The sequence below is a fragment of the Panthera pardus genome, unplaced genomic scaffold (assembly GCF_024362965.1).
Source record: "Panthera pardus isolate Hobbes unplaced genomic scaffold, ASM2436296v1 HiC_scaffold_27, whole genome shotgun sequence".
In the NCBI taxonomy this organism is placed as follows: domain Eukaryota; kingdom Metazoa; phylum Chordata; class Mammalia; order Carnivora; family Felidae; genus Panthera; species Panthera pardus.
In genome coordinates, this window is record NW_026526843.1 from 26,645,257 (window position 1) to 26,670,590 (window position 25,334).

At 41.9% G+C, this 25,334-nt stretch overlaps 1 protein-coding gene and 1 long non-coding RNA gene across 11 annotated transcripts in view; one reads left to right on the plus strand and one right to left on the minus strand.

Moving 5' to 3' along the window:
• The window catches only part of GRIA3 (glutamate ionotropic receptor AMPA type subunit 3), a 266,931-nt gene that overhangs the window by 77,525 nt on the left and 164,072 nt on the right, over window positions 1–25,334 (minus strand). For all 7 annotated transcript variants that reach the window (XR_002073142.2, XM_019421825.2, XM_019421824.2 and 4 more), the window contains 4 exons: window positions 23,851–23,904; window positions 10,058–10,219; window positions 5,535–5,702; window positions 1,055–1,159 (listed from right to left, as the gene is read on the minus strand). Coding sequence is in view for 6 of the 7 variants with exons in the window: in XM_019421825.2 (XP_019277370.1) it covers window positions 1,055–1,159; window positions 5,535–5,702; window positions 10,058–10,219; window positions 23,851–23,904 (489 nt within the window). In the remaining variant the exon portion in view is untranslated. The remainder of the gene's footprint in view (window positions 1–1,054; window positions 1,160–5,534; window positions 5,703–10,057; window positions 10,220–23,850; window positions 23,905–25,334) is intronic.
• LOC109250727 (uncharacterized) overlaps window positions 1–25,334 on the plus strand; it is a 160,365-nt gene that overhangs the window by 69,299 nt on the left and 65,732 nt on the right. For all 4 annotated transcript variants that reach the window (XR_002073145.2, XR_002073144.2, XR_008418397.1 and 1 more), the window contains exon 2: window positions 20,503–20,733. This is a non-coding gene — a long non-coding RNA (uncharacterized LOC109250727). The remainder of the gene's footprint in view (window positions 1–20,502; window positions 20,734–25,334) is intronic.

Below are 25,334 nucleotides of genomic sequence, written 5' to 3' on the forward strand. Positions count from 1 at the left end.
TTACCGGAGCTTTCCAAGCATTGATGTCCTGTCTCCCTCTGTCTTGGCACCCCCACCAGGAACCCAACTGTGATACAAACCTTCATCCTGGGGTTCCCATCCCCACTTCGCCTTTAGTGGTATTTTGTAAAATAATTCAGCCCACTGTAGGACGGTTAGCCTTTTGTTCCCCTTTAAACTCATACAGCAGAAGAGTGCTTTGCTCTGAACTGTGGGAAAGCTAGGATGTCAGGGTGGGAAACCAAGGAGTGTCCTGTAGAAATGACCCAAGCTATTTTACATTCTAGGATTTTATCAAATGGCTGCAAAATCCTCATTTCATGCCTAACTTAACTATCAGTATGATAGAAGCAAAGTGATCATTGTACAAGTTAGCTGTAGAGAAAGGTACTTTGTCCAGAGTCCTTTGCAGGGGGGTGAGGTGGCAAAGATACCTACTGGAGAGGTACCTACTTTCTGATTCTTTTGCTAAAACTGTATGTACCTTGGCAGTTTGTTTAAATAACAACATGCTGTAAAATTTGTGATTCCTTCCCTCTATTGTTAGAAGCCGTTAATAATTCTTGAGTCTATCTCTTTTATTTTATTTATTTTTTATTTGAGAGAGAGAGAAAGAGAGAGAGAGAGAGAGAGAGAGAGAGAGAGAGAATGCACACGAGCAGAGGAGAGGGGCAGAGAAAGAGGGAGAGAGAGAATCTTAAGCAGGCTCCACACTGAGAGTGGAGCCCAATGCAGGGCTCGATCCCATGACCCTGAGATCATGACCTGAGCTGGAATCAAGAATTGGACTTCAACTGACTGAGCCACCCAGGTGCCCCAAGTCTATCACTTTTATAGGAGAGACTCCGAGGGAAACACTCCTTTCAGAATGCGTATAGATGGAACACTCTGATCGCAAAACAACTCTGCGTATCTACACTATTTGCCAACAGAAAGGCAAAAATGATGTGTGGGAATTTGCTTTGTATGTGTTTTCTAACATCTCTTTTCTTGCACCTGAGTGCTGTCACCTTGTGAAAGACTTTGTCTTTGTGTATCTGTTTTGGCTACTTACTTTTCGAGAGCCGGTGACTTTCATCTCGTACACATCGATGGTATAATTTGTCCTACGTCCGTAAGTGTCAAATTGGATGTTTCCGGTCATTCCTTGTACTTGTACCTGGTAGGAAGGAAAAATGTAAAATTTTAAAATACCACCGCATTACTGCCTTCTAGGTCTCTGGGATGAGGTCTGCTGACAGATCTTAGAAGCTTGGAGAACTTTGATCTTGAGTCATTGAGCTCAATCCACCAGATCAAGTCCATATGGATCTTTATTTCTTCTCTGGCATTTTGTGAAGCTTCGAGTGGATGATAGGCAGTTACCTATATGATCCCGGGAAGGCCCTACCACCACTTTTTCAAGGGTGTGAGATTTCTATCATTAGCCTCTTCTCAAGGGAGTAGCCTGAGGGTATTCTTAACTAGCATAATGCATTCTTCTAAACTGTGAGTTCCATGAGGGCTGTGGCTGTGTCTTAGCATTCCCAATATAGCATAAATTGGTTTCAGTAATAGGGGCTCTGGAGCTCCTGGATTCGCATTCTAGCTCCATCACCTACTAACTGTATAACCTTGGATGTGCTCCCTAATGCTTTTGCACTTCGGTGTCCCCATCTGTAAAATGGGAAATCCCACTAGTACCTGTCCCTTAGAGTTGTGGCAAGATTAAATGAGTTATACACATGTAACGTTCAGAACTGTGTCTGGCACGTCGTTATGTAGGCATTGTAATACTTGCGGGCTATATTGATAATTATTGTGAATTGAAATGAATTTAGTTCTTTTTCTTGAGAGTGTTATTTACCAGCCTCCACAGTAACAGGGGTGGATTTTCCTCTTATTTGACCTATGCCCAGCTACAAACAGGTAAGCAGTGAGCCAGGCCTTGGAGGGATAAACCATACACTGATGAAATTTGTGAAGTCTAAGGAATCAGGGGTGTGTGGTACTAGATAAGAAAGACAGAGGTACTAGAAGAGCCTGGACACCCATGTGGGATGCCACCTGAAGATTCACATATGTCACAATTTTTCCTGGGTCTGTCCCAGTATTGTGAACTAATAAAAGGCCATCCCTCCCAGGTGGAGAGATTTTCTCACCAATTATTTTACGGTTCAGGGACATTGCACGCAAGACCCTCTATAAATATAAGTCACTGGAATGTTTCATCTGGTAAGGGTCAAGCCATTTGCTTCAAAGGAAAAGCATCTGTCTCTTTTTCCTAGGATGAAAGGATAGAATACTTTTTTATTACTTCCAGAAAGTGGCAAGCTACTTAGCAAGTCAGCAGTGGTAATGGGCTTGTGCTGTGGAAGTGAGAACTGAGGTCAAATATTAGGGAGCATCTTTTGAAAGGAAAGGGAGCTTGTTCACCACCGATGGGAAAACGACCTTCTCGTTCAAAGAGAAAGGCTCCAATGTGACTTCCTGAAGACAAGATGATTGTTCTACTGACCCAACAAACCTAAGCACCATTGTCAGCTCAGGCTCGCAGAGAAGGTGATGTCACACTTCCGGCTAAAGTAAAAGTCCCTTGTTGAGATAGAAATTGCTTAGCCTGTCTGGGGTACACTGTGATGCAAGAAGGGTTCTTGACACTCCATTCTGAGCTTTGAATTCTAGGAGAGCAGGTAGGTAGGGCAGACACACTGGCATAGGAACTTATTAAGGAAACCCTTCATTCCCGAAAATAGCAAAGGCTTCAAGTCTCGTTAAGGATTGTATATTTCTAAAGATCTAGCGTATTTAAACACAATAGACAAATTGGACACCAGTCTAGGTACGTCCAGGAGATTCGAGACTCCACGATGAAAACTTCTGGTGAACAGAAGTAGAATCAGAGGGAAGTCTATTTTCAATGACGTGACTGTCAGTTACGGTTCCCCACCATCCCACCTGGGAACTTTTCTTTAATCGCCGCCCCCCCCCACCCCTGCTCCACTCCAGTCTCTTATTAGGTGCTTCTCCTCTGGGTTCCCATAGCACCCTCTGGAGAACCTAACCATAACATTTTAATCATCTCTGTATTTCCATCTCCCTTACTAGTTTGGGAACATCTCAAGATGAGAGACCTTCTTTTCCTGTGCTCTCAGCAGCTAGTACAGGAACTGGAATAGAGCAGGTGCTTAATAAACGTTTGCTGAACAAAGGGACAAGCTTTAATGCTTTAGAATCGTGACATGTTCCAGCAGGCGAGGCTCAGGCTGATCTTTGCACAGTCTGTAGATTACCCAATTTTCAAGTGGCTTTAAGTACATTTATTTACATATTAACAATTCTTTAATGTTTATTTATTTTTGAGAGAGAGAGAGAGAGCGTGAGTTGGGGAGGGGCAGAGAGAGAGAGGGAGACACAGAATCTGAAGCAGGCCCCAGGCTCCAAGCTGTCAGCACAGAGCCCGATGCAGGGCTCGAACTCATGAGTCATGAGCTCATGACCTGAGCTAAAGTGGGACGCTTAACTGACTGAGCCACCCAGGTGAGCCTACATATTAACAATTTAAGTGTGAGCTCTCCTCACCTTATTTCATGTTTGCATACTAACTTTGAGCCTTATACACAGCCATTGGTGCTCAATAAATATTTACTGACTGAGGGGTATGCTTATTTATTCATTAAAACAGGCCCCTTCGGAGCCTCTATCAGGCAGTGATTATGTTTGCCAGATTTCTTTGAAGGAAGAGAATGATTTATTGAGCAACAACTACGTGCTAGTCACAGTGAGGGAGGCATTTACACATGCATTGTCACTTTTAATTAAATAAAATGGGATTTTTTTTTTTTTACTATAGTAAAACCTTTAGTACTTCAGACCGTCTTCCCTCGCAGTCCCTCTGAACAGTGGAATTTTACTGAGCATTTATCACAAAGGGAACATGTGCTTCTGGAAAATGTTGATACTTTCCAGCCTCTCTGCTGCAGCAGGAAGAAGTTGGCCTGTAGAAATTGGTAAAGCATCCCTTTGGTTGAGTGTTTGATCCTTAGGGCCTGGGAGGAAGGTTACTTACCAGGCTTATAACTCGAGGTTTATAAGTGAGTTAGACGTGCAGAAACTATTTGCGCAATGGTGTGATCAATCTAGTTTTTTCCCTAGCCAGATAGATTTCTTATCCTTCATTCCGGTAGCCATTTTCTATTTGTTGTTCGTGCCATGAATGGGGAGTCCGTTGGAGATGCTGGTACTTGCCCCTTGAGATTTGGTTGACGAAAACTCCTTTTGATTTACTCGGAGGGAGTTTTGTATTTTAGTCATCATTATGTTTCACCTGACAGTACAAATCTTGTAACTGCTATGAAGGTTGAATTTAATTAACTGCTCTTCAAAATTGTGCAGTGCTACCTCCATAAAACTACACTTAGGGCATTTGTTAGGGAACTGACATAATGACATAAAAATCTGCATGATGGGAGAATGAGTCATCTCTCTTTCTTGGAGAGAGACACAGGGGCTACTAACCCCTTTTGATTGAGTGCTTCCAACTTGGCAAATTTAAGGCAGCAGAAGGAGAGCCAACTACACAAAATGATGTACGTGATGAGGCCATGATGGATTCTTCTTTACTGGGTTGGGCACAGAATTATCTTATCATTGCCTATCAGTTTGTTTCTTTGGATATCCCAAACATTGGGATAATTACATAAGTAGAAATAAGAGGCGCTTGTACTCTGGAAGGCTCATTTTAATGCATGCAGGCACATGTAGCATCAGACGAAATATTCAGGAAAGAGCTCCTGCTCAGAAAGCTGCAATGAATGACCGACGCTGCTCCTGGTGTAAAGAATGAGATCTGTTCAAAGGGTACTTCCTGAAGTCTTAAATGATCGCCTACCAGTAAATACTAAAAACAAGTGACCTATTTGACTGTCTCCTTCCTGGTTTCTGGTACTTGTCTTTAGGTTTTTCTCTGGGGCATCGGGAAAAAAGGTTTCCTAAGCAGGCCTAGACACGTATCATATTTCTGCATTTCACCATGTAGATTAGCATGTTGTAAAGGTTCTTTCTGGCAACAGAACGACTGCCGCCCTGGCTCAGCTCCACAGTCCATCCGGGCTGATGAGTTGTCTGCTGAGCCAGAGGATGCCGCCGTCCTTTGTGATGTCTACCTTCAAGTTAGGAGCATCCTACAGAATATCCCAGCCCCCCAAAGTAACACCACGTGCCTGGAAAGGTTAGAAAGTTTGAAGTTGTTTACATGTTCAGTCCATCAGTTTTGAGGGTACTGGGTTTGATTTACTACCCGCAGTGTAGCACAGAACTAAATATTCATTTGCCCTCAACTGACAATGTTTCAAGCTTCGAGGAAGAAGCTTCTGGTTTGCGATTTCTAGATTTTGATGAATAAATGCCGGTGCTCCTCTTCTGCGTGCTCTGACCTTCTTAGACTTGGATCCTGTTCCCTTTAGGATGGCTTTTTTCAAGACTGAGGTCTTACTTTTTTTGTGTCTTTATAAGGCCCCCCGCCCCCCACCCCAATAACCCAGCGTGGTCTTTACCATTTTTAGAGCTCTCTCGATATCAATTCCTTGACTCCAGGGCACAGCGGGATTTGCCAAGCAGTCTCCAGCACTGCCTCTTCGGGATACATCCACTCGCTGCCTCCTCAGGTAGCGGAAAGCTTCTGCGATGACCAGTATTGCATCGTGCGTCAGCGCAGATGTATACTGAAATGGATATGTGGAAAACAAGGTATCACGACAAACGATACCCTCAACACGTGCCTTGCTCCTTAGAATTTTCATTTCGTGCTCTCCACCTCGTACTCTATGAAGTCACCCTCTTAATTATTTGAATCAAGAGATCTCTCAGGGCAAGCCTGCCTTTGATTCATTCTAGAATGATGCCTCTTACCTCGCGTGTGCCCATGTTAAGATTTTTAAGACCGAATGGCTCAAGGGAGTCTCTCCCTTGCTCTCAGTCCTGTGTTTTGAATTGAGTGAGCGACTACTAAAAGGCCAGGTCCTTTATAGAGAAAAAAATACATGTGCAGCTAACGGATGGCATAGGTAGATTGGTTATTGCTGTTTGTAATAGAAAATTCAGGTCTGGTGTTTACTTAGGGGAAAATGGAAATAGCTAAGTTAGACAGCTTGAAATTAATTTGGAGGGAAACATTAATCATTTCTGTCTGGACCATGTTTCTGGCGGACTAGGACCTCTGGCCAGCAATAAATCAGTTTTTGTTTCGTGGGGGGAGCAGAAAACCAAAGCTGGTTTTCGATTGTAGAAAATTACAATTGTTATTGCGTTTTAAATCTGATAACGGTGACAATTCACAGGCAATACTTCACGACGCTACCTCTTTCAGGCAAGAACACTTCGTTTCTATTCCTTGGATATACTGATAGCCTACTAGGGATGAGGCCAGTCACTTAATACTGGGGATTTGATCATCTGCGATTTGACAAGGAAGATGCCTTTTCATTAAATGAATCAACAAATCTGATTAAAATAAGCTGGCCCCTGTTTTTCAGGGGTGACAAATACTGGGAGGATATAGAATTCTATTGCTATTTTTAATGAAGCAAAATGTCCCAGGAGGAGTTTTCTCTCTCTCTAAGTATGTCCAAATACACCCGGGAGCGAGTACATTGTCGTCTTTACAACTATCCGTTTACTTTTTTGACTTTTCTCATGTTACTTTTCTTTCAGGAGCAAATCTTCAAGTGTGACTGTGACAGGGGGCATGTGTTCTTTCATGCAAAAAAAAAAAAAAATCTTTGTGTCTGTCCACTCTAGCACTACACAAAGCCAACATGGTGGTGATTTCTTTTCCAGCTGACTGCATAAATTGTCTGCAATTCCAAGCCATGCCAAAATAGCTATTTAATTTTCTGCTTTTTCAGCTTCTACTTACCAGTGTGTGAGCGTGTAAAAAGAAAAAAAGCCCCAAAAGGAAACATTCATAAAATATAGAATAAATTAAGCAGTAGAATTTTAATCTGGAGACAATTTTATTTCCTAATCAAAAATATTACACGTCACTTTTTTAAAGTGGGCTTTTTGTCTGATTGATATAGAGCAAGTTTCCATGACTAATACTAGGCACAAATAATCTGAAGGTTGAACCATCTCTTCAAATGTTCCATTTCTTAGGGATGACTGGCCTCATCCCTAGTAGAGCCTGTCAATATATACAAGGAATAGAAACTAAGTGTTTTGCCTGAAAGAGGTAGCATTTAAAGGGTTTTACTCTTAAATGGTTCTTCTCAGCAAGTTCTGAGGACTTTACTTTATACACACCATGAGTTATCAATGACTAATCCAGAGCTAAGCTTGTTTTTCTTCTCCTTTGTAGAACCTCTATAACTTCTGAGCAAACATAAACTACCCTGTAGTAGCCTTTTCGTCCTTTTACCCTTGTCCGTTGTTTTGTGGCTAACACAGTGCCTGGCACATAGTGCATAAATGAATTTCTTGCCTCTACCTATTACCTGCTAAATCTAAGGATGGAAAAGCAGTGGACAGGCAGTTTCTGAAAAATCTAAATTTGTGTAAGCTCACCTAAAGGTGGTGGGTGGATTTAGTATATCAAAAAAATTGGAATCATCAAGGAAATGCAAATCAAAAGCACAGGAGATGGCACCGCACACCTATTATGATGGCTATTATCAAAAAGACAGGAAATATTGAGTGTTGGCAAAAATGTGGAGAGAAGAGAACCCTCTTGCCCTGCTGGTGGGAATGCAAACTGGTGCGGCCACTGTGGAAAACATTATGGAGGCTCCTCAAAAAATTAAAAATAGAACCACTGTGCAACCCAGCAATTCCTCTTCTGGGTATTAATCCAAAAGAAACAAAATCACTATTGCAAAAAGATATCTGTGCCCCCACGTTCAGTGCAGCATTATTTAGAGGAGCCAAGACAGGGAAACAACCTAAGTGTCCATCAACACATGAGTGGTTAAGGAAAATGTGGTACATACATGCAGTGGAATACTGTTTGGCCACAAAAAAGGAAGGAAATCCTGCCATTTGTAACAACATGGATGGACCTTGAGGGCATTATGCTAAGTGAAATTAAGTCAGACAGAGAAAGACAAATACTGTGTGATCTCACTTAAATGTGTAATCTAAAACAAAACAAAACAAAACAAAAAACACCCTGAACTCATAGGAATAGAGAACAGATCTGTGGTTGCCAGAGATGGGTGATGGGTGGTAGGGGATGGGGGAAATGTGTCAAAGGTGCAAACTTCCAGTTATAAAAGAAGTAAGTCCTGGGGATGTAATATACACCATGGTGACTATAGTTAACAATACTGTATGTATGTATGTATGTATGAATTTAAGAGAGAAAGAGAGAGAAAATGAGAAGGGGAAAAGGGCAGAGGAGAGAGAGAGAGAGAGAGAGAGAGAGAGAGAGAGAGAGAGAGAGAGAGAATCTTAACCAGGCTCTACACTTAACATGGAGCCCGATGTGGGGTGTGATCCCAAAACCCTGGGATCATGGTCTGAGCCAAAATCAAGAATAGGACGCTCAACCGACTGAGCCACCCAGGTGCCCCTACTGATTGTGTTTTTGAAAGTTGCTAAGAGAAGTAGGTTTTAAAAATTCTCATCACAAGAAAAAAATTGTACCTACAGTGGTGATGGATGGTAACTGAAGTTGTTGCGGTGATCATTTTGCAATATATACGTATGTCAAATCATTATGCTATATACCTAAAACTAATATAATGCTATATGTCAATTATATCTCAATAAAAAACGGATAAAATAATTACCCTAAAAAAAAAGATCTGACTGCGAACGCTAACCCTAACATCACAGGGATTGAGACCATATTTGCTGAAACATCTGAGGACACCTGATCTGACCATGGGACAGAATGTTTTAAAATGGGACTGCCCTAGGAAAATCTGGCATGTATACTATAATTACTACAACAACAGAATACCACTTAACTAGTGAGTGGCTTAAATGAATGAATAAATTAGGTTTAATGCACAACTTTTCTAGAACATACCGATTGTATAAAGTAAGGGCCCACTTGTATTATGTTCTGATGTGATTCATTTAGGGTGAAACTGACTAGGTGATACAGAATGTGTCTCTTCTCTGGTCCATGTCTCTATTGTTCTCGGTTATTCTATTCTTGCCAGGAAGAATGTGAGGATGGGTATCTTGAAACCATGAGAAAAGAAATATTCACCCCTTTTCCTTTTTTAGGGAAAGGCCTTAACTGTACTTTGATTCCTGTTCTTGATCACAAGGATCCCACAGCTATGGTACATACATTCACTATATAAGGAAAGAAGAATTTAAAGTCAGTTTCATACTTGAACCAATGCACCAAGGGAATGGTTACTTAAAACATACCCTTGACGGATCCTTTGTGTTACACTAATAAGTTTTCCTAATTTATCTGTTTTAATTCCTGATTTTTAAATAATAGGATTTCTAGTCATAGGGGAACACATGTGAAAAATGTGCACTCTAAGCATGACTTTCTACCTTTAATATTCTTATTTTGATTTCATGAAAATGAGCAACATAGGTAATCTAATTATTTTTAAAGATACTTTTCCAGGCAGGAAAACATTTCTGTTCAATATACATATAGGCACCATGCACTCTGTATTGCAGCCCAATTCACTCGGGTGTACTGAGATTCATGAAACTTATTAACACAAAGTAATCACATAAATAATGTAAAATCTAATTTTCTGTTGCAGACTATCAATCTTCTTTACCTATTCCCACTGCCCCCACTCTTTGCCCAACTCAGGTTCTTGTAATATTATAAATTGTTATGAGCATGTTACAAATGAAATTCATTAAAAAATTAGTTAACATTCCCAAGCCCCAGGTTTTAAAAGACCTCCTTCTCCTTAGCGTCTTTATTTGCAAGTGTAGTTTTCCAATGCAGCAGTGGCACCTGCAATTTGCTTTTAGCATCCTTGAAACCTTTCTGAGCGAAGACGACTTGGTCACAGGAAGGCCATAAATATATAAAGGCCACACTGAGATGCTGTGAAAAGCTGGCCTAAGGTTTCTGCATGCCATGGAACATTACCTTTAGTGGTGCATTCTTGGCTTCAGGGAATTCCCTTTCATCTAGCCTCACCCAGCGCTGAATAAACTGCTGAACCATAGGGTTTTCATTGTTGACAATCTGGAATCCTGTAATGTTGGCTCCCCCATGCATGACTCTTTCTAGCAAAATATCGGTAAAACCCTAGAAAGAGATCGAAAGAGAATCATTAATGTTGGAGGTCGTGAGTTCTGACCGTATCTGTTGGTTAGAATGCTAAGGAGGAAATGGAAGGTCCTTCCCCCAGGATCACTCTTCAACAATCGAGAAAACCCTGGACACAATGTTATATGTCAATTACATCTCAATTACAAAAACAAGAAGGACGATGACGACAAGTACCAAAAAAAATGCTGGATATGGGCTAATTCTTAAGGCAGTATGTCTCCGAAACCACAGGCACGATGGAGAAAATATGCATTCTTCCATTTTAGTGCTTTGTGTCTTTATTTAGTATAGCTCCTGCAAGGACAAACACAGGTGCCAACTTCAAGCAAATGTTTTGTTTCATTTACCTGTATTTTCAGTCTTTCTTCACTGAGTACAAATACAATGCTTCTCGTAACTGGGAAAGTGTTGAAACGTTTGACCCTGACTAGAGGTATAAAATCCTTTTCTTCAGCTTAATGTGCCAAACACAGCAGATTGCTTTAGATTCTAATGATGAGTACTTTCAACATTTGTGACTTAAAGAAATGCCAAAGAGAGAAACTGACAGCTTGGTTGTATATGATGGTGCAAACCCAGGTTATGTCTCTCATGTGTTTATAAACAAGTCTCGACATCTACTTCGGATCACCCACCGTTTTCTTCTTCTCTTGCTCTAGTTACCATCTGGTGTCTCTGTCACCTAAGCCTCCTAAAGGAATCTCTTCAGGTTCACACCAAGCCATCTCTGCCTGGGTGCCACCAACTCCACTGGGCATTGCTATCTCCTGAAACACTTCTCCCAGGAATTGTGCTATTTCTGCTGGATACCTGTCTCTTGCTAGTTGTAGTGGATGCGTTTAGGTCCTCAGTGGGCTGAAGCCAACATTTATCTTCATAAAGAAATGGGGCGAATTCTTCCTCCACTCCTCAGACTATCTTGTTCAACATTTTAATATAACATTTTCAAATACGCAAAAAAATTGAGAGAACTGTATAGTGAATACCCATATAGTCTCAACTCAGACTTTAAAATTAGTATTTATCTATCCATCCATCAAGCCATTTCTTTTTTTTCTTCAAAGTTTTGATTATTATTATTTTTAAAAATTTTATTTAAATCCAAGTTAGTTAACATATAGTGTAATCATGGTTTCAAGGAATGGAATTTAGTGATTCATCACTTACATATAACACCCAGTGATCCATCAATCCATTTCATGTTTTTGGATGCATTTCAAAGTAAGTTGTAGATATTAGTATACTTCAAACTAAAAGACTTTGGTAGGCAGATCATTAACTAGAGTTCAGTATTTGTTTGCAATTCTTTTTCTTTCCTTTTCTTCTTTCTTTCTTTCTTTCTTTCTTTCTTTCTTTCTTTCTTTCTTTCTCCTTTGAGGTAAAATTTGCATCCAATGAAATATACAAATCTTAAATGTAGCTCTTTTCTTTTCTTTTCTTTTCTTTCTTCAAGGTAAAATTTACATCCAATGAAATATATAAATCTTAAACGTAGCACTTGATGAGTTCTGATAAATGCATACACCTGTTCTCCAAAGTTTTCTTTTTTTGCATTTTAAGTTTTTATTAAACTATAAAAATCATATAGAAAAGTGCACATATCTTCAAATACATGACCCGACAGATTCTCACAAACTGAATGCAAAAATGTAAGCAATACCCGCAGGGCCCCCTGTGTACCTCTCTAGTCACCATCCCTCCCCCTACTTCTTTTAATTCACCTTTCTTTATATTTTAGCGAACCAGCTTTTCCAGTTACTACTCACGGCCCCTTCTTTCTTCCTTTCAAAAGCAGGCCATGAGTCCATGGAGACTGCACAAAGAGCCAAGTAGTTTTTGCATCACTGAGAATCATTCCTTCTTTCTGATAATCAAAAAACCCCACCTTTTAAAAAAATTAACATTAACTTGTCGGGATGAGTTTTGTCCCAAAGTCCTCTTTCATGAAGGAAGCTAAGACTGTTTTCTCCCCTTTGCTGCCCTCGCACCACGATCAGCCGAGAGACTTACTTTGTATGAAGTCTAGTAGAGGCCCCAACTGGGGCTGTCTCCCAACTCCCCAATCCCGCCCCATAACACATATACAAATAAAGAGCCTGGGACAAAATTTTAACAAATGGCTTTAATTCACTCACTGTGCCAAACCATATGTGTCAGTTAACAAGTTTTACACAAGAACATTGACCAGCTGCCCACCTGCCTGCCGGAGGGGCTGAAGAGTGGGCCCTCTCATGCTGTCCTGTGTCTTAAAAGCCTGGACGGGACAAGTGGAGCTCCTTTCCTTGAAAGAAGGGGGTTGAGAATGCTTCTGTCACCATCCTCGTCTTCAGGGCCGATGGCTACAACCTGCACTAAGAAGCAGTATCTCTTGCACCCCTCACGCTTTGATAAGTGTCACACTCCTGTTTTCCTAATATCCATAGCATGTTAAAATGGCAACATAGAATTAACAAAAGAGAAGGAGAGAGAAAGTATCCCAGCACTCTCACATCTGTCCTAAGGCATAAGAGTCCTTCAGTCTGGTTACGCACCATACAACTTCTTTCCAGAAAGATGTTCCCTCACCCTCCTTTTCTTGGCAGGGATACTAAAAAGAGTGGTCCAGCTCAAATTTACCTCACCAGTCATGCCCACTTCCTCCCAGAAGGCTTCATTCTGTCATGTATGCCCCATGTATTCCTGCTTGGGTATCTTCCTCTCCAGTAAACATATTATACTTTGAAAACATCTCCATAGGCATACTCTGCACCCATCTTTCTACCACACATCAACCATGCCATTGTGGACCTAGAAGTTTTTCAGTCAACCCATGTTTTATGACAAACATGCCTGGAAATGAGTTCTGGTGCACCTCAGACTGGAATCAGCCTTGCTGTCTTTGTGGGATGAACTGCATCCACAGCAACACAAATCAAGCCAGGGGAAGGTCACCTCAAGCTGTTCTGGTGGCCAGACTTACATGACACTGGCCCCTACCGATTGCCCCGAAGCCTCATCCATCCGTATGGGCAGAAAGTACTAACACAGCCCCCCAGACAAAATGGGGAGATGAGAAGTATAGTAGAAACAGAAAGGAGGTAACAGGTATTTAGGGAGATGAGACATCCTGTTGCTTAAGGCTAAGAGTTGGCTGTCTTCTGGTCTCCCTCTGTTTCGTTTGTGTACATTTTGCTTGTTTGTAATGTCTTCGATTCTACAGCCTGAATGTCTCCCCGGTGTCCAGCATTTAGATGCAGCAACCCATGTCCTTGAGGTTGAGACAATCAAGGCTAGATTCTCCCTAAACTCTCTGAAAAGACGTGAACACAGCAGAGCTCACCAACAAGTATCAAGAAAGAAGTGGAAAAGGGAAAAGAGGTGAATGGTACAGAGGTGGCTATAGAGAAAGTGGCTCTGCCTAATAGGCATAAGTCATTGACCCTATCATCTTATTTCTAAAACTCTTTTTTAAAAAAGAATTTTTGGGGCGCCTGGGTGGTTCAGTCGGTTGAGCGTCCGACTTCGGCTCAGGTCATGATCTCACAGTCTGTGGGTTCAAGCCCCGCGTCAGGCTCTGTGCTGACAGCTCAGAGCCTGGAGCCTGCTTCTAATCCTGTGTCTCCCTCTCTCTCTTCCCCTCCCCCAGTCTCACTTTGTCTCACTCTGTCTCTCAAAAATAAATAAATATTAAAAAAATTAAAAAAAAAGAATTTTCTGGGGCACTTGGGTGGTTCAGTCAGTTGAGCGTCCGACTCTTGGTTTTGGCTCAGGTCATGATCTCAGGGTTTGTGGGATTGAGCCCCATTTTGGGCTCTGTGCTCACAGCTCAGAGCCTGCTTGGGATTCTCTCTCCCCTCTCTGTCTGCCCCTCCCCTGTTCTCTCTCTCCCTCTTTCAAAATACATAAACTTAAGAAAAGGAATTTTCTTTTTGTATCAGATATTGCTAAATCCCATGGTTCAAATGGCCACTAACAGTCTTAGCTTCCTTGTCCCCAAGATTATAAAAATTAAAATAGTTAGATTTTTCTTTTTGAAATGGCAACATACCCACCTCAAGTTTGGAAATAAACGCCAAGTACCTCTAAATCCTTTATAAAAGACTAATGTAAAACAAATGACCACTACACAGGTAAAATAGGTAAACAGATAAAATAAAACAGTGAAGATCAATGGGCATAAGAAGGGAGTTAGGAGAGAGCTGTTGGCTGGAGAGCAGACAGTGCCTGGCTCTTAGCTGCCCTTCCATTTCTGCTCAATCGTTTTAACACATGTTCTGTTTTCTTTCACATATTTCTATTGTAGTTGTAGACAAGCACAGTCCACGATGCTTTGAAAATTGAGGCCTGACTCCCCTCAAATCCTCAGCAAAGACACTACCTCATAGGGATTTTAATAACTAGATGTGATGATGAGGTCCTCTGATTTTTGCTTAGACTGGACTTAACAACTTCTAGTGCTGCTTGTACCTTATCGGTTCTGTTTGGTTAAAATTGTTGTTGTTGTTGTTGTTTTCGGCGAATTGCCTTTTCCTTTGGTTGGCCAAAAACAGTGTGCAGAGGGAGAGATTAAAGGAGATGAGAAAAGGCAGAGAAAGACTGGAGGCAATCATAGTGCTCACAGATAGGATGAGTTGAAACTCTCCTTCCTCAGTTTCAATGGTTTAGCTATCCGCGCAGTTGACTACTTGCCTCTGTGTAACTAACAATGGCAGCGTTTGTTAGAAATATGGATGTTGTCTCCAGGAGTTGGTCCTTTGAGAGGGAAACTACTCATTTGGATTCGTTAAGTTCTGGTGTTATTTCCTCAATGTATCATTTCTTGACCACGTCACATCTGTCTGATCCAGATGTACTGTTGCCCACATCTGAATGCAACTTTATAAAACCAACTGTGACTTTTGTGTCTACACAGTTCATCTGGGGACTTGTAAGCCACCCTGGTCTTATTCTCCAAGGCCATCTTTTATACAGATACTGGTTATACAATTGGCATCCAAACACAGATTGTCCCGATTTGAGAACAGCCAGACAAGTCAGTCTTGCAAAGATTCCAATGACTTCAGTACTATCCTGTCTCCCTTGATTTATACATACTGTAATTCAGTTTCCTTCTGGCCGTATGGATAATGGAGAGTTGCAAATAAATATATTCAAAGCTTCCTTTTAGAGCACTTGTTTTCCAGATATGATGTGCAGATTTCCTTCACATAATACTATTCTTAGGGTACATTTTGTACAGAAAGGAAAACAGAGACAAGATAAGTTGGATGACTTTCATTGAGTTGATGGCAGATTATGGGTGAGAAATGGGAAAGGTGGCGTGCCTGTAAGGAAGATAAAAGCAATAGAATGAGGATTGGGAGGCTGCCGAGGGCAAGCATCTATCTCACGATTTGGATGAAGGCCGGCTCTGTCTTTAGTGTTATTTGAATCGTTCATGCGGGTGATGCTTCAACTGGGAAATGCACAGTAATCGTGGTAACTCAAGTTATCAGGCTGCTGATGAGAAGCACAAGTCTTCTTCTAGGAGCAGGTCCATTCCCCCGGGAGGGTGTTGTGTGTGGAGTTGAAGATTACACCACATAAATTAGCACTTGATTACAGGTTGCTTTGTATTGTTCACTTGCATTTTATTCTCTAATCCAATCAACATACTTTGAAACCTTTTAAGTGCTATCCATTGGTAAAATGGCGAGCCATATCAAACTTGCCCTGACCTCATGGCACTTTAGTCCAGTGAGAATTATTAGTATGAATATACAAATAATTACAAGTTGATATAAGTGCTATTTGTGGGAAAAATTGCCACTGATCTTTTTATTAATAGTTATATGGAGGTATAATTTAAATACCATAAAATCCATCCATTTGACACTGAATTATTTAAAGCAAAAATCAGATCATGCCCCACCCCCCACTTGAAATTCTTCAGTGGTTTTTTGTCACTGTTGAAAAAAGCTAAAACTCTTTAACCAGGCTTACCAGCCTTACATAATCTGGAACTCACTCTGTTCTAGCCAAAATTGCCTTCTGACAGTTCAGAGAAGGTATCAAGCTCTTTTCTGCCTCAGGACCTTGACACATGCTGTTCCCTATGCATGACATGAACTTCCCCTGATTCTTCATATAACTGGATCTTTCTTACAATTTGGATCATTGTTTCAAAGTCACCTTTCCTTTTTTAAAAACATGTTTATTTATTCATTTTGAAAGAGAGAGAGAGAGAGAGGGCATGCGTACATGAGCAGGGGAGGGGCAGAGAGAGAGGGCAAGACAGAATCTCAAGGAGGATCCATGCTGTCAGCACAGAGCCTGACACGGGGCTCGATCCCATGGACCATGAGATCATGACCTGAGCCGAAATCAAGAGTTGGACGCTTAACTGACTGAGCCACCCAAGTGCCCCCCAAGTCACCTTTCTGAAAGACCTTTTCTGGCCATGCTATGCAGAGTTTTGATTCTTGATACTCTGCCTTCTCTTCATTCCCTCTCCTACTACCTGTTATATCTCCAGGCTAATTATCATAAGCTGTACAAGTTTTGTCTGTGCATTATGACTACAAGGTTCTTAAGGACACTACCCTCTGTCTTCCTTGCAGGGGAGTGAACAAGGTATTGGGCATACAAGTGATACAGAGGAAGAAGAACTTACTATAAAGATCTTTAGAGCAGTATTGCCCGAAGTATATGTGGATTGGTGCTGGTCTGCCGTTTGTTGGCAGTCAGAGATGAAAAAAGGGAAGAACTAGAAAGCAAGCCTTTATAAACCTTTATAGCAGTTTGACAGGGTGATATTATGGCTATTAAATGTAACACTTATATTTTATCTATCTTGTTTTGTTTATTTCATGTTTTCAGTAATTTACTTTTTCGCACTTTTGTTGATCTGTGAAGATTTGGGGGAAAAAACTGGCCCTTCTTCACAGATAGTTTGAGAAGCACTGTTTTAGAGGACATGATCTGAGAGAGCTTGGGAAAGAAAACAGAATTCTTTCCATTTACCTTACTAGAACATTGGGTAGAGAGTGTCTTTCCTTGTTAATTTCAGGCAGGAAAAAAGAGAGAAAGAGAGAGAGAGAAGGAGAAAGGGATGGGTGATTACGGTTGGGGCATTTTTAGACAGGGAGAATGAGAGTCTCAAAGTTGGCAACTTTAAGTTGACAAGAGACTGTGGATTTCTAAATGCCCAGTAGGAAGTTGGACCCCAGCCCAGTCCCCAATTCCTCATTCCCTTGGTGCTTTGCTGTATCCTATCTCCATTTGGAGAAGAAAGTGAATCCTCTGCCACCAGAGAAGCTGTGTACCCAGGGGAGGTGACTGGGTTCCTGGCATTTGGGACCAGTGGGGATTTTTCCCTTGAATCCCACCTCCTTTCCCTGTCAAGCCAGGCTCCAGCCCAGTGAGCTCTGTTTACATGCCCCCTGCTGAGGTGTCATTGTATACAACATGTGGCTTTGAGCATTTGAATTTTTTTTTTTTTTTTGTAGAACATAAAAATAGGAGAACAAAGGAAGGGAAAGAGTAGAGAACAAAACCAGAAAACCTGGAAGGGGAAGGGAGAAGAAGGGAACAGTTGTTATTGGCAAGCAAAACACATGACCCCCATCTCACTCAAACTTGTTTCCTCTCTAAACAAAGTGGCCCCTTCTCTGTTTCAGGTAACTTCCAGGGCTCAGTAAGCTGCAGAGTTCACTTCTTCAAGCTTAGGTTACAGCTGGTTGCCTCTTTTGGGTTCTGTTTTATGAATGGTGCTTTTGTTTGAGGAAAAATTTGAAAAAACCAGATGCAAGCTAGTGCCCTTCACCCCCACCATTATTTCCTGGCATATTAATAATATGAATGGGGCAGATGGGAGGGAAAAGAGAAAAGAGGGAGCAAGAGCAAGAAGGGAGATGAGAGAGCAGGAGAGAAGGGAGAGAGAGCGAGAGAGAGAGAGAGAGAGAGAGAGAGAAGGACAAGGGATTATGGCAGGAGAGAAGAGAGTGATGGACAGATAGAATTGGTGCCCGCTAAGATGCATTTCAAAATGGCCTTTGGACAAGTTTCAAACCCAGATGCACAAGGCTGTCCTTGGTTTTTAAGCCTTTTTGTCTGTAATCACTTTACTCTCATAAGTGTATAGTTTGTATTTCATTCATAGGCATTTATATCTTTGCCAGTGTTCTTCTGTGACCTTTGTGGGGCTAGCCTTTTATCTCACTGAGATGCTCGAGTGGGTCAAATGGGAGGAGCAAGGTGCTCTGTCAGGAGTCTGAACAACCCACGTTGGAGGCCTAGCTTGACAATGGATTAGCTCTGAGACTTTGGGCAAGTCATGTATTTTTTTCAGAGCCATTTTCCTGATGTCTAAAAGGTTTGGGGAGGTGAATAGTTCAGTCTCTCTTCATGGGAGTTCTGAGTAAATTTCGTAAGAAGTCTATAGAAAATAGCTGGCACAGGGGCGCCTGGGTGGCTCAGTTGGTTAAGCGTCCGACTTCGGCTCAGGTCATGCTCTCACGGTCCGTGAGTTCGAGCCCCGTGTCGGGCTCTGTGCTGACAGCTCAGAGCCTGGAGCCTGCTTCGGATTCTGTGTCTCCCTCTCTCTCTGACCCTCCCCCATTCATGCTCTGTCTCTCTCTGTCTCAAAAAAAAATACACATTAAAAAAAAAAAGAAAATAGCTGGCACAGCAGAGAAAAGTGTAAGATATGTTAGCTTCCTTCCCTTTGCTGCCCTAGCGCGATGACCTCCTTGATGGACTGCTCATGCGGCCCTCTACCGGTGGCAGCTGACATGACCTAGCTTCCACCTGCAGGGTCAACAGCAGTCTCCCACTCTGGGGTCAGTCTTGACCTAGGCAGGGAAACTGCTGGATCTTCTAAAAGTGGTTAACTGGTACAGCACTGAATGAGTCCACTATGGCTCATGTTCTTCCCTGGCACCTCAAATCTTGGGTTTTTTTTTTTTTTTTTGGTCTTATTTTGGGGGCTGGGTGCTGAACATCTGTCGCTAGACCATCTCAACCCAGATCCAGTTCACTTTGTGTCAACTGCGAGTTGGTTTGGATTGATCCTTCAGATCCTCAGTCATGTTTAGAACTTAGGGAAAGGGTACTCATACCTTCTTGGCTTCTGCCCACCTGAAATGATTTTAAGTCTGCTTATGACTTTATACCCCTAACAGGGCTCTGGTTTTGTTCTCCCATTTGTATCCTCAGTGTTGTCCCAGCTGCTGTGCCTATACTCTTGCTCCTGGCCTTCTCCGGTCCCAACTGACCCTCCACGCGGGAAGAGATGTAGAGCCGGAAATGATCTTGGAGTGTTTCCCAAATTGTAGTCATTAATATACCACCTTTATGGTTGTTTGCCATATAGGGAGATCATCTGAGCCACAATTTACCTAATATTTTTCTTTACGTTGACTAAATTCTTTAACTTAAATATCTACTTTACCCTCATTCTAAGGAATGGTATTTATAAAATCACAGACTTGAGATGGTAGTTGTCGTTCTGCAACACACATTTAGTATAAATTCAAAAGTAGTAATTTTAAGGAATTTTGCTATGTACTTTCTTATGTACACTAGCTTGTGTCTAAGTAACAACTTGAGGAAATAGTGATCTGGTCTACCTCTCCATTCTACAGATCAGGAAACCTGCTTCCTAGCTCCGGGTCTAGTGCTTGTTTTCACTATGCCTGGGGTTGCTAGTCTGGGGTTCTGCACGCAGTGACTCGACTATCATTATTGACACATATGAAAAAATTAAATCACAATACACAACATGCCTGGGAATGCGGCGTCAAGGATCCTGATCCAGGGGCTCCGTCGGTTAAGCGTCCGACTCTTAATTTCAGCTCAGGTCATGATCTCACGGTTTGTGGGATCAAGCCCCATGTGAAGCTCTGCACTGACAGTGAGGAGCCTGCTTGGGATTCTCTCTCTCCCCCCCATCTCTCTCTGCCCCTTCCCTGCTCTATCTCTCAAAATAAACATTTTTTTTTAAAAAAGGATCCTCATCAATACCTTGCCATGAAAGAGAGACAGGTTGCCTCACTGGCAGATTGTATACATGCTGTTTACCTCTAGTACTAAAGCAGAAAAACATTACCACCTTAGAGTCCTGGAAGAGAAGACAACAATTAATTATGGAACAATCCCTAAAAAATGGCATCAGCGGCTGATACAGAATTTGTAAGAGACTTTCCTGGTCTCTCCTCATTGGGATGTCCACTTCTGGGCCTGTGTGTCCACCGGGTCCCATCTCTGCCTGTGATTCTAATAGAATCTTTTGCTTCTTCCAGGGACTTCAACAAGCTAAAACTTTCTACAGCTTGTTTGTCTGCTCTGACACGTACACCCTGACCTGTGAAAGGCCTGTGTTGAAGCATTCATCGACTATCCACGGCTTCTCAGTTTAGGATTACCACTGGGGAAAGTCCACATAACAGCACAAAGAAGTCTTTGCCAGACAGTCGGAGTTCCATGGCAGAGGGCATACAGGGGCTCTGAGCGGGTGATTCCAGAAAGCTTAGGTAAGTGCTGTGACTGTTTTTGACTTTGCATTTGTAGAAGAAGGCAGTGGTCCTGCACTGTTGTTATACCAAGACCCAGATTAGACTTTGCTCCCCTGTGTATGTGTTCTCAGCTTTTATCCAGCTGGCTCATTTTGAAAGGAAGCATCTAAGCTCCACTTACCCTTTTTTGACCATCTAAGTAACTTCTAAATAGTCTTGGTGTGTGTGTGTGTGTGTGTGCACGCAAGTGTGTGTGCGTGTGCGTGCATGCACGTGTGTGTGTGTGTGTATGTGTGTGTGTGTGTGTGTGTGTGTGTATCTGTCTGTCTGTCTTTGGTGGAGGTGTTTGGAGGTATTTTTATCTGCTTTAAAAAGCCTGGAAACCATGGTGGGATAATCTATCTCATTTTTATCAGAAACTAACAACAGTTCCCATCTCTATTGCCCATAGGCAATTCGCTATAGAGTACAGGGACTCATGGAAACATGGCTGAATTCAAATGAAAAGCAGGTCACTAGAGAAAATGGAGTGGCAGCTCCAAGTGTGGTGAGTGAGTTCATGTTTTCCCTAGGCAGACTGACATGACGCTATGTATTACATCCTTTCTGAAGGAAGACTTCACTTGTTCTCATAGTAGGCTTCCACCCGATGTCTCAGGATTCTGAGTCCTGGTTAGGCGTTCAGCTAACCATTCTTCTCCCCAACCTTGTCCTAATGATTCTCTCTTGCAGTTCTGTCACTCCATAGGCTTTTATTTCTGTCAGGTCTGGGTCTCAGGTTGAAACCAAAGCTCATCTGAAGGATTGTTGGTAGGAAACAGGGAGGCCTGGTTACAATTCTAGAATGGGGAAGGTCTTTACATATCATCTGGTCATTGATGTGCATGGCTCGGATCTCCCTTTAAGATGGAACCTGGCTCGAGGAGTTGAGTTAGCTGACAGCCTCCAGTTTCAGGATCTGCCTCAGCTTTCAGGAGGGAGGTATGTGCTTCCTGGGCAGCTGCCAGCCAGTGGCTGAGCAAGGCAGTGGTGCAGTGGCTCATGGGTTCGGGGCAGCACGGGGGTCTTGGCACTGGAGCTCCCGGTTGTGCTGGCCAAGACTTTCTCAGAACTGTACCGCCGTCTGAAGCTCTTCTCATCAACCTTCCTTCCTTTCCCTCTCCTTTGCTGAGATCAGAAGCTCTTCCTTCCCACTGGCGACCCTCTCCCTTTTATTTTGCACAGGCGTCACTCGCAGTAAAGGTCTTGCGCTTCTAATTGTATCTTAGCGTCTGCTTCCAAGGGACCCAACCCATACAGCAATGAACTCCCCACTCCTGTCTGAGTTTTACAGTAAAGGGAACTGAGGTCCCAAGGAGGTGGAAGTGACTTACCCAAGATCCCACAGCTAGTTAGTAGCAAAGTCAGTACGACAACCCAAACCTTCTGACCTCTAGTTCAATGCTCTTTCCCAAACTTCAGCAGTCCACGCACCACAGCCACATATACAAAAGCCAGGTTTTACTATGTGTGCATCCCCCATGCTCTTGTTTACATGACACATTTGACACATTAAGAAATTAATTCGTTTGTCGGTAAATCCCTACTTTAGCCCTGTATGAAACAACAATATCCATGAAATTTGGCTTTTGATGTGCTACTTTTATATTTTTCTAGCACATATCAAATAACACATGGCCATTATAATAAAAAAGTTTGTGTGTGCACTACTTAAACTCATCTCATACGCTGTCAGTGATGGGTGAACCCTGGCATGTATAAGGCCAGACAGAAGGAAAAGGGAGAGGGGGGGAGGGAGGGAGGGAGGGAGGGAGGGAGGCAGGAAGGAAGGAAGGAGAGCAAAATACTTATTGATGAGAAAGAAATGGTAAAATCCCATCAATAACTGCCTCAGGTGCCTTGCTGGGACATCTGTGTTTCCTGCCAGGCCCTGGCCTAACTTCCAATGAGTCAGCAAACAGCCTTTACTTATTGGATGCCCCAAAAAACAAATTGAACGCATTCACATGTAAATGAAGAATCAAGATTTCTCCTCCTAAAAGAGTCAATTCATTTGTCCCCCGAATGGTCTGAAGTGCTCTACTTTGAGCAATTTATTGGAGAAGGTGCACACTACATTTCAAGGCAGTAGCTCTAATCTTCCTCTTATAAAGTGTCTCAACGAACCCACTTCCTAAGAAAGAGGTTTAAGTAACATTTCCTTTCTCGTTTAAAAACTATTAATTATTAAAAACAAAATAAGATTTTTTCTTTCATTTAAGAAATCTAAGAGCATAATCATAATAATCTTTCACCTTTGTTGCTATTCTTTTGGTGTAAGAGCTTTATAATCATCATCATTCTGTTGTGGTGATGAAACAAAATCGGGGTGAGAACTCATGTTCTGTAATAATTTAATAGATTCTTAGTATCATAGTGATCATTTAACATTTCTCTTTCATTTCATGGAGATGGTATTATTCAGAACCTCTGCTAAACAGATATTACTGATTCAGAAGCCATTTTGTTAATTCCCAAACCAATTGTCTTTTTGGAGAAAGAACTATAAACTAACCTAATGAAATGGTAGCTTCTAGAATAGCACGAATTTTAAAGGCATGGGAAACATGAAGGAAAAGATTCAAGTTGTGTCTTTTTAGAAGTATAAAGGGGGCTGTACGCTTTGACAGGCTCCCTTGATGTTCTGTTCAGACCCACTTCTGGCATCTGGTTTGAAAAGATCTGGTAGGGGTCTGCTTCCGGAAAGACAAATCCAGTACTGATGGACACATGTACTTGGGTTAATTGGGGAAAGAGTCTGCTTCCTGTGTCCCCTGTCTCTCGTGTTATATTTCAAACCTGGGTAAGATGGTTTACATTTCAAATCCAAATTGAATCTAAGAATAATTGGTGAGGAATCATGTCAAATTACTATGTTTTAAATGAGGAGAGACTATCAGCTTCACAGTTGAAACAGAGACAGCGTAATTGAAAACAAGGCTATTGCATTCAGGGTTTGGTATTTACTGACTCATTTCTTCAAGTGTCTAGAGAACACGTTAGTTTCTTCATGTATTTCTTTTTTGGATGATCGCAGACGACACAAACTAAATAGAATATATTGCCTTGGGAAACAAAAACTCTGCTTGTTCTTACCAGGTTAGCAAGCATGTAGTGATAACCTCTTGAATGTTTTCCCAGGATCACAACCTGCAGAAGAAATAAGAAATCCTGTTTATTTAAGAAGGGCATTTTCAATTACCCAATCAATGGGAAATGCAGCAATCAATCAATGGGCTAGAGAAAATTGCTTTTAAGTGATCAACAAAGTGTCAGGTCTTTTACATACAGTAAAGTCACAGTTAGCTGGAACAGAGTTCCTTCTGTACATTTCAATTTCAGGCAGAGAATACAGGAAGGATGGCTAATATTAAAGTTAAGAGTGCCAACGACGAGGGAGAAAAAGCTCTCTAAACTTCCAGGTCAGTTGCATCGTTGTCACTTAAAATAGACGGCAGAAGCGATGATGAGCCTCCACCCATGAACTGGATTGTGTACTTAGCTGCTGAGACGGAAAATGGGCTGAACTTGGAATACAAATTAGAAAATAGAATGTACAGTCCATTTTTTTGTTGTTATCTGGAATGCTTAGGGAATAGAACACGCGAGGAATGGGGTTAATGGGATTTTCAGGTTAATCGAGGTTGCTTTCGCCTATTGAAACTTTTCGAAAATGCTTACCTTCCTTTTCCTGCCTAATGTGAAAGATTTGTGACCATTTGTCCAGCTTTTGGTACTGAATGTGATGCCTTACGGGAGCGGGGGTGGGGATTTCCCCTGAGAGGACATTTGGAGATGCCTGGGGGCATTTTTCGGAGTCACATCTGGAAGGGTATCTAGTGGGTAGAGGCCAGTGATGACGCTAAACATCCTACAGTGTGTGGCGCAACCCCCCAAAACAAAGAATTATCTGGTAAAAAAGATGTCAATAGGGCCGAGGTTGAGAAATCCTGCCTTGGGGTCATCATTCTTATGGTCATTTTCATGAGTAACGCTGTATTAATTCTAAGCCTTACAGTTTACCAAATGCATTTTTGTTCTTTCAAAATATATGAGTGGATTGAGTAATTTCCAACCGAATATATTGGCTGTCAGTCGGAAGTTTTTGACTAAATAGTTGACGTTAGCTTATTTCCAGATAGCTGAGATGAGCAAATTCTGCTTAATTGAGGATTTTATAAAATGTCATTTGATTAAGTACTGAGTATGTACAAAGTACTGTACCGAATACAGGGAGTGGGGACAAGGAGGGGGTGACACAGACGTGAAAGATACAACCAGAAGTGGAAAAAGGTTTTGTGCTAGGTCTGAAGCCGATACCACTTTACGAGCCCTCTTTAAGAAAAGCAATACAAAATTACGAACAGTAAGGCCTTGGAAAGAACCCATGCGGGTAAGGCACAATTAAGCTTACCGTTCGTGTGAAGTGCCATCGTGGACACAGGTATCAAAGGGTTTAAAAACAGCTTGGGAAGACAACACAGCTGCATACATGTCAAACCCGAACTCTATGTGTCAAAGGCCACAATAATAGTCAACACAGCCGCCCTTCATCGAGTGCCTAGTATATGCCAGCCACC